The sequence below is a fragment of the Hesperophylax consimilis genome, chromosome 21 (assembly GCF_061612785.1).
Source record: "Hesperophylax consimilis isolate HC1 chromosome 21, BYU_Hcon_1.0, whole genome shotgun sequence".
NCBI lineage: Eukaryota > Metazoa > Arthropoda > Insecta > Trichoptera > Limnephilidae > Hesperophylax > Hesperophylax consimilis.
Window position 1 is genome coordinate 1,403,039 of NC_142856.1, and position 18,201 is coordinate 1,421,239.

The following is an 18,201-nucleotide window of genomic DNA, read 5'->3' on the forward strand; positions in this document are numbered from 1 at the left end:
CTCATGCTTAGATTTATATTTGCAGAGAAGTCCGGGAATCGGAAAATGCACCTAAATACTATTGTTGATATGCTTCCATTTTTCAACTCGGCAGGACATTTACCATACGGAAAATCAGCACATATGTACGTTCAAAGTATGTTGCAACTCGAATCAAGAATAACCAAAGAATAATATAAACTATTCACTAAAAATGGGTACTTTATAATAAGAAGAAGCGACAGATATTGGTCCGGTACGTGGACGGACATGATCATCAAGCAGTGTCTCATGCGACCAATGAAGTCAGTTGGCGGTTTGACACATGGACGCGGAATCACTGACAGCGCTTTTTCAAAGTGGAAACTTGGAATCACTTACTGCGTGAAAGTGCAAGAGAGCATTGAAGAATTCATAGGTATAGAATTTGATTTTAGTGAACATCATGTTGAGCTGCGCGAATCACGGAAGAAAAGGGGTGAGCTAGATATAGGAAAATATACATCATGGCTAAGACAGCACAGCCCGTTCGCCAAGCTCTCAGGGGAGTTGATGTCTTTATCTTTAGGGTTTGTTTCAGATAATAGTGTCAATTGTGATAATGCTTATGAGGTGGGCCTGGCAGCTGTTCAAAAAATGAAAGGATGTAATTTTGGATATATAAGACTGAAAAGGAAAGACATGGTGACTACCCAGCAAGATTCAAATCCGCAAGTGTTAGGACGAGACAAGTTGCAGTAAACCCCCAGCAGTTATTTAACAGAATACTGTGCATTAGTGATAGTCCTAGCAAGCTTTAGACCTACTTGGGATATGAATTGGCTTCAAGACCCCCGTCTATTTTTGATGAAGTCTTCCTTCGTAAAGGAACAAAATCATGTATGGCGAAAGTATTTAGCGAAAGTATTCATGACGAAGTTAATTTGGAAAATGCTGCAATAGTCATCGATGGGGGATACCTCCTACACTCTGTTGTTTGGGAAACTGAAACTTCTTACGGAGACATCATTAAATCATACTCACGTTTCGTCCATACTATATTTGGCAAATATTCTATTGTCGTTTTCGATGGATACCCTGAAGAACCAACTGTAAAATATGAAGAGCAAAGACGAAGGTCGGCTAACAACTCATCGTGCGATATTGGATTAAACTTCACTACACGTTGTTTGACTAAGAAGGAAGCTTTCTTATCTAATAAGAATAACAACAAAAATAATGATTGAAGTACTGTGTCATGAATTTAGTGAATCTGTTTTGAAAACAGTCACGGCCGCAGGTATGCCGATATTGACACTGTACTAACCGGCATCGAAAAACTTCTCTTCTCAAAAGTGATTGTTGTTGGCACGGATAGTGATCTTTTGGTATTATTTTTAAGTCTTGCTCCTGAAGGAAAATCTATTTTTTTCTGTAAAGATGTTGGTGGAAAGGCCCCTTCAAGAACTTTCTACATCATAAAGAAACCTTTAATGATACATAAATATATTCTAAATCACATGCTATTTACGCACTATTACGGGCTGTGATACGACCTCACCTTTATATGGGTTAGGAAAGCTAAAAGCTATTGACATGATGAAAAACAATCCCGAAGCAAAACGCGCAGCTGAGGCATTTCTGGAAAAAAGATGCAACTGAAGAGAACTTGTTGCAAAATGGAGAAAAATTCGCTCTCGCCATGTATGGTCTTGGTAGCTTCTCTAATTTAAACGAAGCTCGATACTATAAGTTTACCAGACTAACGACAAAATCAGCTTTTAAATCTAAATTTGACTTGGCAAAACTACCACCGACTTCAGAATAGTGTCATCAAAATTTGTTGAGAGTTTATTTGCAAGTACAGTTTTGGTTAGGAAACAAACTAAACCCTATAAACTGGGGATGGAAGAATGGTGGAAAGAAGAAATTTATGAAACCATTTGCTCCTGATGACCTTCTTTCTTTGGTGTCCTGTTCCTGCAAGTCTGGATGTGGAAATTACTGTGGCTGCAGAACATCTGGATTTACCTACTCTGCCATGTGCGACAACTGTAACGGATTATCATGTCTGAACACACCCCAGTATGACGAAGAAATGGAAGACTCCCTTGACTAGAAAATTATTTGAATATTTGCCTAATTTTGTCATAGATAATATTGATAAGTATATAATTTACAAACCGTTTTGTCATTATAATATTTTAAGAAGCTTGTTTGAAAGTAAACCATTTTAGATCTATGCACTATTTTAAGTGATTTGTTGTTTCGGTATTTTATTGTTGATAAGTGCACATAATAAAACAAGTGAGAATTTCCACAAAAGATTTTTTAGAACTTCGCCATAACATAAGTCTGCAATATTTTAATGTGATGAAAGGGTAATCCCACGCTGTCTTAGGTATTTTTGGCTTCTTTCACATAACTTTATTTAAATAATAAGTTACAATCATACAACATAATACGACTGTTTAGCCAGACCAGGGCACGGCGGTTGGTGGATAATGAAAGCGCTTCATTGGGTAGGGGAAAATATTTATATTCCCCCCCCCCCCTCCGAACTAAAACTGGTAAATAACAATAAAACTCTTCAACTTTAGATGAATTTGTTATAAAAATAAAGCAAACACATGAATTAATCATTACTTTCCTTAGGTTTTTGTAATTTCTCGCTGCGCCGCGAACCGCAGCGCGTTCGAGCCGCTGCCGCGCGCCGTGCTCCTTATTCAGCCTACGTGCCTTATTATAAATTGAAACCCATCATTATATACATTATTTTATAGCTAAAAATATTGTCTACGAGTTTTGTTGATTTATTTTTTTTCGTTAACAGGCTCAGAAAAAAGTTATGTGCAAATATATTCTGAAATACTATTTTAAAAACTGATATTTTTCCTTTACTAATAAATTGTAGAGATTGTATAGCTTTTCTCGCAAAAATGAAAGAATACAATTTTATAGAACAACTAATTAAAAACTAAACAAAAAATAAATAATCTGATTTAATAAAACCATTAAGGAGATATTAGCGTATTCCGAAAGGCTTTGAAAAATATATTCAAGAGGGGGTGGGGAAGGAAGCACAAGGGGGAAAGTCGGGGACTTTTGTAAAAATACATGTTTAAAGGTCTTCTAACATCTGTGAAAAATTCAGCTTCCGGGGAATTAGTTCCGACACAAAACCTTCATTGACTGGGCTACGGAGTCCTGCCGCAAAAAGAGAGAGAGAGTCGTTTCAACGGAGCTCTCAGCGGCAGGATCACAAGCCCCTATATAGGATAAAGAAGTTACGGCACTCGTCCGGCGGTCGTGCTCCGTATCTGACATTGAAGCTAGTCCAATGTCGGCAGTTAAAACGTCGGAAGAAATCGTTTAGTCCGAAGTCTGAGTGCCGAATATGGCACGCGACAAATTCGGCAATCGATACGCTGTCGATTCGACCTACCGTACGAACGTAACGTCAGTGTTGTTTTTAATTCAGTCGCGAGAGGGCCGTGACATTGATTCGAATTTAAAATATATTTCCGCGTCCTAATTTTAAAAATAAACAATTTCCATTTTTTCTGTATTCAAAGTTTATCTATGTATATCTCAATGTAATTATGAAATATTTAATTTATCAAAAGTGTTATCATGTTCATAAATCAATAACTCACGAGTGCAACTGATAAAAAATTTATAATATTCCATCATTCTGCATTTATTTTCATACAAACCAATACGCTCCTTAAAAGAAAGTGCTTGAAAATTGTTTATATTCCCTAATTGGGTGTGTAAAATGTGTTACATTTATTTTTTACTTGATTAACTGGTCGTAATTTGTTGGGCTTTTAAGAACAAAGAAATACTATTAATAAAATAATCTATATTATTATTTGAAGTGCTTTTACGGACACAAGTGACCTATCGGAAAAGCAGCGTGCAAATTTAACATTTAAAGTTTAGCTGCCATGTTTTATGCCTCGAACCTGTTTTAGTACCTACACAAGTCCGCTGTCAGTCGGAGACAAAGGAATATCTGTGCTTATTTTGAATTTGAAAATGGAATCCAGTGTATCTCTGTTCGTAAAATGACTGATTTTCAAATTTTAATTGCGGTAAACAAAGTGGTATTATTATAATATCTAATACCTAGCGAATATTTAGTTTGTTTTGTGAAGATAAAAAAGTTTTTTAAAATTAAAAGTGGTTGTTTTAGTAGACGTTAAAATGCCAATTTGTGGCCCTTTGTGGAAAAGGAAATTACAATCCTTGAAGTAAGTTTGTTATATTATTTAATACACTTAAAGGTACTGGGTACCTACACAGTAATACAAACAATGAGACTGCGTCCATGATTTTGGTATATGTTGCGAGACTGAACGTTGTGGAGGCGAAGGAGATGGAAAAGAGGAAGGTTGGCAAGTAGGTACCTTCCTGGCTGTCCAGATCTGACATGAAACACAGTCGATTCAGAATGGCGTTCTTCCACCAGGTCTATACTTATGTATATACCACTCTGGAATATATTGAGTTTAAGTCACCAGGTAAAAGACACTTTCTTTAAGGTTTGCTTATAAATATGTGACGCATCACACACCTTCAAATCGTCGCTTCTTCCACGTTCAAGAGCATTCTCAGAAAACTCCTCATGTATTGGTGTGGGTACCTACCACAAAAAGAGATTTGGTACCTCTACTCTAATTCCACGTTAAATTGCAACGTTGTACAAACAGCTGATCCAAGTTTCGATGTCAAAAAGCGGGCGGCCAACTAAATTATTGAATTTATAAACATAAACCAATTTTGTGCATTTAATTTTGTTCAACAATTGCCAGTTTTATTGTGATGGACGTCAAGAAAATAAGTTACTGCATTCAGGGTCACTGAATTATTCTCGGTCTTAAAATCTAATTTATGTAAAAACAGGTTTCCAAAACTTCCAATCGTTCGTTTTTTTGCATAAGTACCTACCTACCTTATTTTTATAATAATATATCTGGAAATCATTTTTTGACTGGTTATTTTCGAAGACATCCAACATTTAAAAACGAGTTTCCGGAAATTATAAAATTAGATAAAATGCTTAGATAAACGGAAACCAATATATGACAGCATTGCATCTGGATACTTTCATACATATATAATTATGTTTGCAGTCTGAGGTATCGCTACTGTGATGTTTTAAGGCCCCGTAGTAAGCGTTCAAAGTTTGAAAGGGATATATGTAAATATGAATGTTAGAGGGAGCGCGCCAATATTAAAAAACGATAATAGCTAAGCGAAAATGGTAAAAATATTTAATTAAACACGGCTCGTTTGAAATAGAGCAAAAAATAGTTGCATTTAAAGATACACTGTGATTTTTTTCATGCCTATAACACTTTATATATAGCAGAACAAAACTTGTTTTAAATAATTTTCGGAGCTTACCTTGCGATTATTTTCTATCGAGAGAATTTCGTATAATTAACGTTTTGGCATAACAAATGTATGGATATTATCTTTTTTTTTTTTTTTTTGAATTTAAAAACTTTAAAAAGAGTTAACGAAAAACTTGCTATACATCGGTAGACATTGGGTATGAGGGAGAAAAGGTTATTTCGTTTGTTCGTCTTCTGAAACATCATTCTTTAGTACCCTTTTCGGGCACCTACAAAGTTAAATGTGTCAAGCTGTTGGTACACTTATTTTCTTGCTTGATGTAATTATTTAGGTCAAGATATCATATTGATTATTGTGTACCCTTAGTCAAAGGAATTGTTACGAAGTGAAAGTTGTTTGTGGCACTGTTCTTTCCGATCTTTGGGGCTACGACATTAAAGTAATTCATGTGTAATTAATTACAATGCTAGTATTAATTATTTTCCCATCTAGGCAACCTTAAACAGTAATTCATGTGTAATTAATTATAATGTTAGTTTTAATTATTTGCCCATCTTGGCAACTTCAAAAAGTAACCAAAATATAATTTCAATTGCAACATTTAAAAGCACCATATTTTTTATTATTATATCTATATATTTAATAATGCATTTTAAAAGCTAATCAAACTGCACCACTAAACTAAAAAAATGCTGAAAAAATTGTTGATAAATCAAGATCTTTTATATTGTCACTGTTTATACATACATTAGTGGCCATTGATTGTATGCATTAAATTGTACAAATATGCCTACTCATAGGCATGTTGTGTACCTTTGAGTGTATATATGCGTATGAGTATGTTGAGTAACTTAGAGTGTATGTATGCGTATGAGTATGTTGTGTACCTTTGAGTGTATATATGCGTATGAGTATGTTGAGTAACTTAGAGTGTATGTATGCGTATGAGTATGTTGTGTACCTTTGAGTGTATATATGCGTATGAGTATGTTGAGTAACTTAGAGTGTATGTATGCGTATGAGTATGTTGTGTACCTTTGAGTGTATATATGCGAATGAGTATGTTGTGTACCTTTGAGTGTATATAAGCGTATGAGTATGTTGTGTACCGTATTCGTATGAGTATGTTAACTGTGTTATATCTAACACATGCAATTATATTGTGGTCACTTTAAATGTTATTCTTCTTTATGAATTTTCTGTATTGTTGCTTCTCGTAATACGTGTACTTTAGTTTTATAATTCATATTGTGAAATTTACCCTCTGACAAACTACTTTGGCAATTTAGCGGTTGCTTACAATGAAAAAAAAAACAAAATAAATGTTATGGTGTTTAAAATATACTTCAATATTTTAAACCCTAATGATTTCTAAAGCCTTCATTTCTACAATGAACTCATTGTAGAAATGAATTTGGGACATATAATAATAGACAGATGCGTTCACCTACTAATTTCGGAGAGAAAATAATGTGAAAATTTGAAGATTTTTTGTGGTTACGATTTATTAACTCGTGTGAACCTGCTTTATACATCAATCATGGTAAAATTACCTACAAATATTTTCACTATTCCAATTCAAGTCAATTAGTTTCAAGCACTGAATAGACAAATATATAGAAGTGTTTTCGTGTTGTAGGTGAATTTTCACTTACTTCGGGTGAAAATGATCCAACTAAGTGCAAATATCGAAATGTTTTCTTAAACAGATCTCATAACCACTGTTGGTCCTCTCTGTTACTTAGAAGTCAAAAGATCTTATGTAAATTGGTGATATTCGTTGCCTTTCAAATATACATCGGTCACACATCTAGGATTTTTCTGTTCGGTGATTCCATAATTTTTTGCCAGACGATTGTGTTTATTAGAAATTCTAAATTCAAATAGAAAAATTAACTAAAAACTTCTATAATATTCTTATAATAACGTCTGCAATTTTGTAACGATATAATCGCTATGAATATATCTTCACTATCATTGCAATATAAATATGGATTTCCACTTTGGTCGATGATAACCACCCACGCCCGCCCGAATCATGTCGCATTTTTTTCCGCAAATATATTAATTTCAATGAAGTCAAAGCGACTTAATGATTTAAAATTCTTAACGACAGGATAAACTGGTGTCCATCTGAGAGTATTAACGGATTTATTAATATATTATGGTTTGTTCAAATTACACACACACTGAAATGAATACCCATAGCTTTTCTTTTTCATAATATTTCCACAGTACAATTTTTTTAATGTGATTACCGCACAAGAATTTGAACTGCTCGCGCAATTATGGAGCCAGTGAGAGTATGGCATCTCCGATTGGATGTGTAAAGCTCAAAGCAATGACAAGAGAAGGAGATGTGCGAAAGGAAGGTTTAGGAAGTAACTGGTCATGTAACTGAACATCAAACACGGCGAAATCCATTACAAGTAACGTTTCGTTTTTATACTGAAAGTATCTACCTCTCTGGAACGTGCTGCAAATAAACTACGTATAATTTGAAACAAATAAAAATTACGTAATTGTAAAAAGCATTCACTTTGTGGCTCATCATAATTTATAATAAAAACACATAAATTTGTTTTTGACCACGATAGTTTTATTTTCACTCTACCGGTTTCGGAAGATCCCTTCCTTCGTCAGGAGAATATTTAAAACTTTTAAAACAAAGCAAAGTTTTAAATATTCTCCTGACGAAGGAAGGGATCTTCCGAAACCGGTAGAGTGAAAATAAAACTATCGTGGTCAAAAACAAATTTATGTGTTTTTATTACAAATAAAAATTACTTGGATACGACGGGATTTGAACTCACGACCTCTATTTTCGTAGTCAAGGACCGTATAAATATTCAACAAATAATATAGCGTCATGTGTTCTTTTTTTACAATAAAATCGATCTCAGCCGACTGAATTAGATAAGTACGTATTATGATGTTCATTACAATTATTTAGCTAGTATAAATTAGAAATCTGAGTATGGCAATTGGTATATAAATGTATTTATGTCAAGTTGTAGGCCTGATTTTTTTGCGATATATAGCATTCGTCTTCCATTGAATCTTCAATAGCGAAATAATAGTAAAAATGTCCGAAAACGACATAATATATACGTTTAACTGTTCCCGTTTTTGGCCAAATAATACTTTCGAAGAACTGGCTTTGCGCATTTAAAACTGTTGACGTGAATTTTATTTTTGAATTTCACGTTGATTACTGATAAAAGAAGGGTAGAATCTAGCTGTGATATTAAGGATTATCTTCTTTTTTGATGCATTAAGGTTGGCAGACAGTATTATTTGTAAAATAAATTGTACCATTTCTGCCTTCGATATTAGTCTCGGTTCGTTGATAGGTTGTGACTTAGGCAACCGATTATATACTGTAGAGATAGCATTAATCAGTACCCAATTCATTTCCTCGCACCAAGCAACCGAATCTAGCTTGTAAATGATTAAATTTAAGCGGCAATCATTTTGTCAGATATTATATTATTCCATACTAGCTGACTTGTACCCGGCGTTGGTGGGGGTTATCCTTAGGAGGTAGATATACCATTGTAGACTTTTCTGTAGGCCTGTTCAAGATATACAATTCCTTAATACATTATTTTGATGTACGAGTATCTCATAAGGTTTAGCCAGCGTTAGCAATGTAAGCGCCCAAATTACAAAACATCGACTTTTCTCTACTTTCTATAAGCATAATACACTTGTATAATAGTATATAAACCTCCCGGAAGAAATTCTCTAAATGATACTGAAAACCCTATCACAATCCTTTGCGTAGTTTAGAAGAACTAAGCGCACAAACAGACTATTTTATACTATTTAAAGATTCAAATTCCTTCAACAACATTTTGACCGTTTCAGAACCAAATATCACACTTTCCCTATAATCCAGGTGAAAGACCGCCAATCACAATAGAAATGGCTTTAGCCGTTTTATGTGACTATAATTCAAATAGCCAATAAATACTTCTACAACTTCCTCTTCCCCATCTCCTTCTCCTCATGCATTAAAACATGGGGATGCTATAAATTCACCGGCTTCGGGCAATTGGAAATATTATGCCCTAATCACAAATAAAAATTTATAACAATATTACGCAAAAACATATTGCGCATATGTCCATATGATAACGATTATAATGAACAATGGACGACATTCCATTCTATTATAAGAAAATTTTTGTTTGTGTTTACAATGTAATTAAAATCACACGTCATCGTATTAAATTAATTTAATCGCTTTGTGTTGTCAACAAAGATATTTCCGATGACGAACATTTCCCCATTCAAGACACATTCTCTTTCGTGTCATTTGTCAGATGAGAATGCGATAGTTCGTCTGACTTCGCGCGGCCGGCGTACGAGGCAGTTCCCAACAACAAACAAATTCATGTTTTTGCAATCAAAAGGGCAAAATACTTGATCGTAACTGTAATAATTTGTTCGAACCTTTTCATTAATGTTCAACTATTGCTTAATACAACTTATTCGAAAGAGTCTGGCTACATTCGACGCACAAAAATTGCATTTTACCTCGTTCGTCTGGACGAAACTGACGACATTATTACATTCTAATGAAGCAGAACGCTATTTTTTGGCACCAATTTTTATTCGTGATGATTAAAAACTTTAGTTACTTGTTGAGCGATGAAGAATTGACAGCAGAAAAACAAAAGAGATGTCCAGAAGATGTCAACCTGTTATTAATCTGTTTCCTTCCGAAAGTTTTGGCGTCGATAAAACTTTTGAAGGTTAAGTAAGTACTAGCGTGGTTAAATCATTTTTTCAAGGACTTTGTATAAGACCCTCGAGATGATTTACAGAAATTGCATTTTACCAACATTATTATATTACCAATAGATCGCCGAGTTGAATGGTATATTGATACCGCTTGCCAAAAAGTTAACGGATAAAAATAATAATAAAATCACTTTTGGAAATCAAAATGGCCTGTCCAGGCCACATAGCTCATCGGAGGGTTAACAGTTAAGTTTATAGTTTATTTAAGCAAATTAACCAACTACCGTTCAATGAGAATTAATCTGTTGCCGCAAGGAGTTCATGTTCATTGAGTTGCTATTCGCTGGCTGTGTGACCCACTTTATATAAAGAGAGAGCTCGAGTGTATAGTCAAATTTCACTTACGTTGATCAATAATAATAATAATCACTTTTCGAGAGATGAATCTTTCCTTTTTTATGTGACACGCGGAGGCAACAAGCCGGAACCGCTGGGAGTATGACACTTCATTTAGGAATGTTGTTATGCTTTGGGTCGGAAGGAAATTTAGAGAAGAGAAGGCGAGAGGAAGGTTGGGAAATAGGAAGCTATTTCTGATTTGGGTACTGGACCAAAAAGTGGCGAGTTCAAAACCGGACTAAAACTAATAAAAAAGGAATAAATATTTCATTTGAATTTTCACGACTCATTGAATAAGATTATTTGCAAACAATAGACATTCCTTCTAGAGTGCCTTATTTATACTACACTACACTATATTTATAGTTCAGGTAAATTAGGGCTTGATTAATTGGTATTTCCGATATTGGTCGAAGTTTTTTTTTCAGTGCAGAAGTTCTGGGATTAACTACCATAATAAGTACTCCTCACTGTCCATAATACTAATGGAGGGAAAAAATCTGGAATCTTCAGGGGACATCCTCAATTTATCACTTACAATAAATAATACAAAAAATCGGACACTTAAATTATGTTTTTTTTTTTAAATCGTGGGACATGACAAAAACGCAATCTACAAACTTTGGCGAAAATTCCCAAATGAGAAAATTCGTACTTTCACGAAAGTTTGGTCATACATTCATCGTGGCAGTATACTTCATCTTGGCAGTTTACTTCATCTTGGCAGTATACTTCATCTTGGCAGTATACTTCATCGTGGCAGTATACTTCATCTTGGCAGTATACTTCATCTTGGTAGTATACTTCATCGTGGCAGTATACTTCATCTTGGCATTATACTTCATCTTGGCAGTTTACTTCATCTTGGCAGTATACTTCATCGTGGCAGTATACTTCATCTTGGCATTATACTTCATCTTGGTAGTATACTTCATCGTGGCAGTATACTTCATCTTGGCATTATACTTCATCTTGGCAGTTTACTTCATCTTGGCAGTATACTTCATCGTGGCAGTATACTTCATCTTGGCATTATACTTCATCTTGGTAGTATACTTCATCGTGGCAGTATACTTCATCTTGGCAGTTTACTTCATCTTGGCAGTATACTTCATCGTGGTAGTATACTTCATCGTGGTAGTATACTTCATCGTGGCAGTATACTTCATCTTGGCATTATACTTCATCTTGGTAGTATACTTCATCGTGGCAGTATACTTCATCTTGGCAGTATACTTCATCTAGAGGGGGAGTTTTTTTGAAAAAAAACATTTACAGACTATGTCAGGAGAGGTATCGTTTACTGTGTTTTCATTCGTGCTGAATCTAATGAGACCACTCCCATGTCGATGAAAACCCGTCTTCGGGCGGTTGTGAGCAGTTGGGACTCTTTTGCGGTATTCATATATGTATCACTCACTTTTAACTATAATACACAACTATTAGGAATCGATTATCCTCATGTACATTATATTCCATGCACGGAGATAAACTGATTTTTGCTCTCATGATAAATTAACAGGCCTTATTGATAAAACTTTTTTTTTATCGATTTGCCTTGCAAACGTATTCGGATTTTCATGAACACGTGTTCCGACATCGTGATTCGTAGTTAACCTGTTAATTCGTTCCTGCAATCCATTTTTCAACTGTAATTACCAATAATTTGAAGAGATTGTAGTGTAGAATAATAAAAGTGTAGATAAATGCAAATTTTCAATGCACCGAACCTGCAGCGGACATTATGGCTGCATAATGCATCCTGGAAAGGTCGATCTATGAATACTTTAAGCAGGAGATTGTGCAGCGCTAGTTTTAGACAGATATAGTTAGTTATACGAGTAGAGTGGATAGATTCCAGCGGTACCGAGGAATTTAAATATGTACTAATATAATGTAGGTATGAGACGGCGGCTAGAACTTGCTGCAAACCAGTCTGCCCCACATTTTCTATTTCGGATCAGACTCCGACATTTCACAGCGTTGGTCCCGATCAGAATTCTACGAACCTCAGCGGTTTCATTATTTAAGTTAGCGCTTTTTTCAATCAGCCGACGTCAAGGTGACGTGGTGAGATTAAAAATCCCACGTGTTGTTCATTTCGATCGGTCCTCCAAGAAGCTTCCATGGGTCGGTGTCAAAATACTGTTTTTATAAAAAAAAATAGTAGGTACTTAGATATCTATTTATTTACTATCTTGAGTTCTGCGGATTCCTTCTAAACAGTCCTCCCAATCCGTTGAAAATGTCCATAAATAATAGCCGCATCTGGTAATCCGTCACAAGTCATAACTAGTGTGTTCAAAGAAAAGATGAAAACCCTAAACAAATTATCTAATGATAAGTTCCCTGCAGTGATTCTCGCTAGACCAAATCTCTATAATGATAAGTTCCCTGCAGTGCTTTCCGCTAAACCAATTCTCTAATAATAAGTTCCCTGCAGTTATTCCCGCTAGCTAATTTTATAATGATAAGTTCCCTGCAGTCATTCCCGCTAAACCAATTCTCTAATGATAAGTTAGTTCCCTGCAGTGATTCCCGCTAAACCAATTCTCTAATGATAAGTTCCTTGCAGTCATTTCCGCTAAATCATTTTTAATTCTTAAATATTATGAAGTCTATTTCAATTTCACTTTTGCAAATTATCTCATTGTCGATAGCTATGCATTGTATCAACTTTTTGTTGCGCGTAATCGTCATAACATATTCGTGCTTTACCGATTGTAATCATATTTGTTAAATCGTTCGTTGTAGGCCCCCAGTCCCGTTTTTAACAGGAAAACGACTAATTAGGCCAGATTTTTTAAATAAATTAACAATATATCACATCAGTAGGTTTTCTCCGTGTATTTTAGCGTAACTTCATAAATAATGTTTGTTTTATAACTCCATCAAAAGATTTTATCCGCTGTTTCAAGAATGTAAGCATAGGTATGAGAATTATTATGATTTTATGTTTCCGTTTCAACTCGTCGCTGTTTTGGCAGAAAATTTACAAAAAACAACAATAAATTTTTCTTTCTCAAATATTCAAAACATCTATTTATGAGTCAAAGCTTTTAAAAATAATTTAATTAACAGGTTTACACTGCCGAGTCTACTACCTACTACCTAATAACAACAGAAATTACACACACCGGCACAAATCTAATAAACAACAAATTACACACACCGGCACAAATCTAATAAACAACTAATTACAGGCACCGGCACAAAACTAATTAATAACAAATTACACACACCGACACAAATCTAATAAACAGCAAATCACTCACACCGACATAAATCTAATAAACAACAAATTACACACATCGGCACAAAATGTAATAAACAAAAAATTACACAAACTGACATAAATCTAATAAACAACAGCAATTGCACACACCAACACAAATCTAATAAACAACAAATTACACACACCGGCACAAATCTAATAAATAACAAATTACATACACTGCCACAAATCTGATAACAGAAATTCAACACACCGACACAAATATAATAATCTAATTAGCGTTAAATATGTCAACAAAATCCTTATAATCATCACCTAAATTCTGTATACGGCGAACCGGAGTATCCAATTGTGATTCCGTGTTGGAGTTGTCACAATAATAATGTGCCCCGATGTTGGTTTGCGGTGTATTTGGAAAGAAATCAAGTATTATAATGACTACCAATAAATAAATACTACTACGTGAAGTAGCGCAATCCAAGATGACTTGTTGACTTTGTTATAACTTTAGTACAATTCTCCCGTCAGAACCCTCAATTACAATATTAATGTACAAGCTTTTGAAAGAATACTAAATAAAGTCAAACGTTTTCTAAGTTTTATAATGGCTATTCCGGCAAATTATGGTGAACTGTAACACTCTTTTAAATTAACCTCTCCAGCGTTTGAGGGTCATATATGACCGAGCGTCCATATTTTATAAAAGTTTTTTTTTCTATCATGCGAAAATAAATATTTTTTTTGACGTTAGAAAGAGATATAATTATTCTTTTCAGTTTGCTTTAAATATTTATACTAGAACCCATTCATAAAATCCTAAAAATAGCCAAAATGAGTAATTCATATTTATCACTATCGTCACAATCGGTTTAACTTAAAAACATTTTTCTTATTTTTTATAATATGAACGAGATAAAAGTGAAGTTACAGTTTTCTTACAAATCCCCCGAACAAAACGAATGTTTTTTTTTAATATGGAGTTCTCTCAATTTTTCGATGATTGGAGTAAAAAATTAAGTAAAAATGTGGTTAGCGTTTTTGACAACATTTTTCACGTATGGTATTAAAATGTTATTATTTAAAAAAGGTATGTTTATTTTAAATGCATACACCTGAAAGATAATTTTAAATAGTTTCTAAAAAATTATTGGTTTTTACGGAAAATTAAAGAAAATAAGATGTATATAGCGCATTTGAAATACACAGAAAACATTGCAAACTGAACAAATGATGTAGTGTACTTATATACAGAGATGTACTTTATTTCAAATAAATCCATTTCAAATGGAAATGCAAAATGCAAAATGGGTATTTTCCATTTTGCATTTTAAATGCTTTTCTCAATGCATTTTCCATTTTAAATGCTTTTTTGCAACATTCTTCCTACTATCTCCACTCATCTTTTTTTCATAAGCCCAAAATATCAGTCGGTCCTCAACCTCGCTATGAGAGATAATTTCCATTTGTCAAGTTGCTCCCTGGTAGGAGCCCTGGCAATTGAGTGATACCATTACAAAAAATACTGATTCAAATACTTAACATGGGGCCACGACGCTGTAATATTAAATGTTAGATAGCAGTTTCTACGTTTTTACGTTGGCAACATTAGTCCCGCGCAAATTTTTTGTGGTTTCATAATCTGTAGTCGTGGTGTTTTTGGCTTTACAATCATATAATATGTTTTTTCTACATTGATGTCCATTATTAAATGACAAAATTGTTTAAAAATTCTATAATTATTTCGATTGTTTGACCTGAGAAACCATTTTACATTTTCAATGCATTTTGAAAATAGGTATTTTGCATTTGAAATGCTTTTCTAAAAACCATTTTGCATTTTCAAATGGAAAAGTTTTGACCCATTTCCATTTTGCATTTCAAATGGTTTTGGGTACCCATTTTGCACATCTCTGCTTATATATAGGGTTAAATGAATATATGCTTAAATTATCGGACAGGAGGATTTTTACTGCCTTGGTATTTCTATATAAAATTCTAAATAATGTTTTTTTGTTTGTCTTTTATGTATTCAATGATATTATTATTCAATTTACAAAAAAAAAACACTTTATTTATAAACAAGTTCTGCTGTGTAGTTATTATTACGCTTGACAGCTGTTTCGCCCTCTGAAGGCATTATCAAACTGTTCTGTTATTTGTAAATTGAATAATAATATTATTGTTTTTTTTAAAGAAATAGCAATAATTAAAATGGATTTCTGCAAATTAAACTTATAACAACAATAAATAAAATTAAAATATCTAAATGATGCATTTAATAGTTCAGAATTGCTTGCATTGATAAGTCTTCAGTCAGGATTTATTTCAGTTCCGAAATTCTGGGAATAACTACCATAATATATTCGTCTCTGTCCAGAATACTTATGGAGGGAAATAATTATATAGAGTCAGTGACATCTTCAATTTATCACTTAACAAATACCTAAAAAAAGGTTAATGAGGCATTTTAGTTATGTATAATAAATATTGTATAATTTGTAGTATTTTGTAAAAGCCCCTAAAAAGGTCTTTATAAATAAATGTTATTACGATATAGCACTATTTTAGCAAGAATACTGCGGAGTAGGTACTTACGAGTATGTACTAAGTTCAAGAACAAAGCTAAATTCTTCTCAGCTCCGAGCACGTTCTCATTATCGAACTCGAGTGACTCGAGACCGGTTATATCGACATAGGACAAGAAAGAACGCTAAAGTAGGTACTTGATTATGACGTAATTTAGAAGGGAAAACTATCTCTTTGACACGATCTTCTCTTTATCTGGAAATAGAGTAAAGGAATAAAGATGTGCGAAGCATAATATAAACATAAGTGGAAATAAGTTTTAATATACAATTTTCTCGAACCCTGTGGGTCTGAATTTATTCATCTTTGAATGTATTCATTTGCACCGAGAGTGTGGAATTGAAGCTGATTGCTATTAGTTCATTTAAAAGTAAAATTACCCAAAAATCAACAATATTGATTCAATTAATGCAGATTTCAACTTATTTAAATCTTATGAGGATTTGGGTGGATACAAATGCATAATGGTCGAGACTTAAAAAAGGACTTCACCATGCTCAACCAACAAGAAAACATATCAAGTTCTGTATGACTCCCGTGAGAACGATTTTTTAATTGTGAAACCGCAAAAGAGTCCCAACTGCTCCCAACCATCTGGAGCCAGGGAGATAACGGCATCCCCAACTAAAGTTGGGGGAGTACCTGACTAATTAGATCTAGTCACCAAACACAGCTAAAGCCATTTCAAGCAACGTTTTAATTATGAATGGTGGTCTTAAAAGAGAGTATCTTCCACTCTGGAACGTGCCGCAAATATACTATAACTAACTAAACATCACGCCGTTTCACCACAGGGGTAGGCAGAGAGGACGGACCGCCAAACAACTCGGTCTTGGCACACACTTCTTGCCTCATTCACATTCATACAGTGTCTCATACATACTCTTCTATTATTCTGACTCTTGACATGACCCGACTTGAGTATCTGATTCACTTGATCGTGCCATGTCTTCCTCGGGCGTCCCCGACTTCTGCTACCATTCGCATTTGGATCATATACACTCCTATCTTAAATAATTAAATTGTGAAATAACACAAATTAATCAAATACAATTTACTTGCGCATGCCGGGATTTGAACCCGCGTCCTCAAGCTTGCTAGTCGAGAGTCTTACCCCTCGACATACCATATTATATCCACAATTATTATATTTTGTTAATAAATAAATAATTAATTAATTAAAATTGAAACCGAACACCCTGTCTAAAGAATGCTTGTCTGCATTCCTCTATTAGCGTACCGCAGCAGATGGGATGACGTGTATACATCTATATACAGTTGTCTTTTTCGTTCGACGCGCTCTATGCTATGTCCATCGCTTTCTGCATCTGCTAGCAGCCACCGTCAGTTGCCAGCTCATTCGCTATTCTGGGCTGCAAACCTTGACCCTTACAGATTCCCCAAACATCGGACGACACAGGACGACAGATGAGATAAATCGACAGAACTATTTTGTGGGCGTGTCAATTTCCTTCGAGTGAAATTATCGATATATTTTTTTAAAATCGTCACCTCAGTTGGAGTTTGACATCTTCCTTACAATCTATCTTTTATTATTTATTTATTTGGTACAATATTTTTTTACATTTCAAAATTTTCCAGTAATGTTGGCCTCACTGGGTGGCTTGCCCGTGCTGAGGTCTTCATTTTATAATATGAAAATATAATCTAAATACAATCTACAATATAAGATAAAATAATACATTTAATGTATAATCTTGTGTGTTTGTGAGTGATGTGTGTTTATATTGTTTTTTTGTGTTACGTGTAGGTTTTATTTTTATTTTATGCTGACATTTTGGTAATATTGTCTTTTTTGTTCTTTAATCCATTTTGTAATTTTGTGTGTGAATTTATTTTTATTTTCCTCAATTTTAATTTCAATTTTTAGACTGTTGAAAGCTTTTATA

The 18,201-nt window shown here is 34.0% G+C and overlaps 1 protein-coding gene across 3 annotated transcripts in view; it reads left to right on the forward strand.

Moving 5' to 3' along the window:
- Positions 1-18,201, forward strand: part of LOC149413479 (myosin light chain kinase, smooth muscle-like) — a 116,620-nt gene that overhangs the window by 32,419 nt on the left and 66,000 nt on the right. The window contains exon 1 of one of the 3 annotated variants that reach the window (XM_089644694.1): positions 3,323-4,214. The exons of 1 other annotated variant lie outside the window; for it this stretch is intronic. In XM_089644694.1, the coding sequence (XP_089500820.1) occupies positions 4,168-4,214 (47 nt within the window). In that variant the 5' untranslated portion in view covers positions 3,323-4,167. Of the gene's footprint in view, positions 1-3,322; positions 4,215-18,201 lie in introns of those variants that run through there. One more of the 3 variants, XM_089644697.1, reaches the window with a different exon arrangement.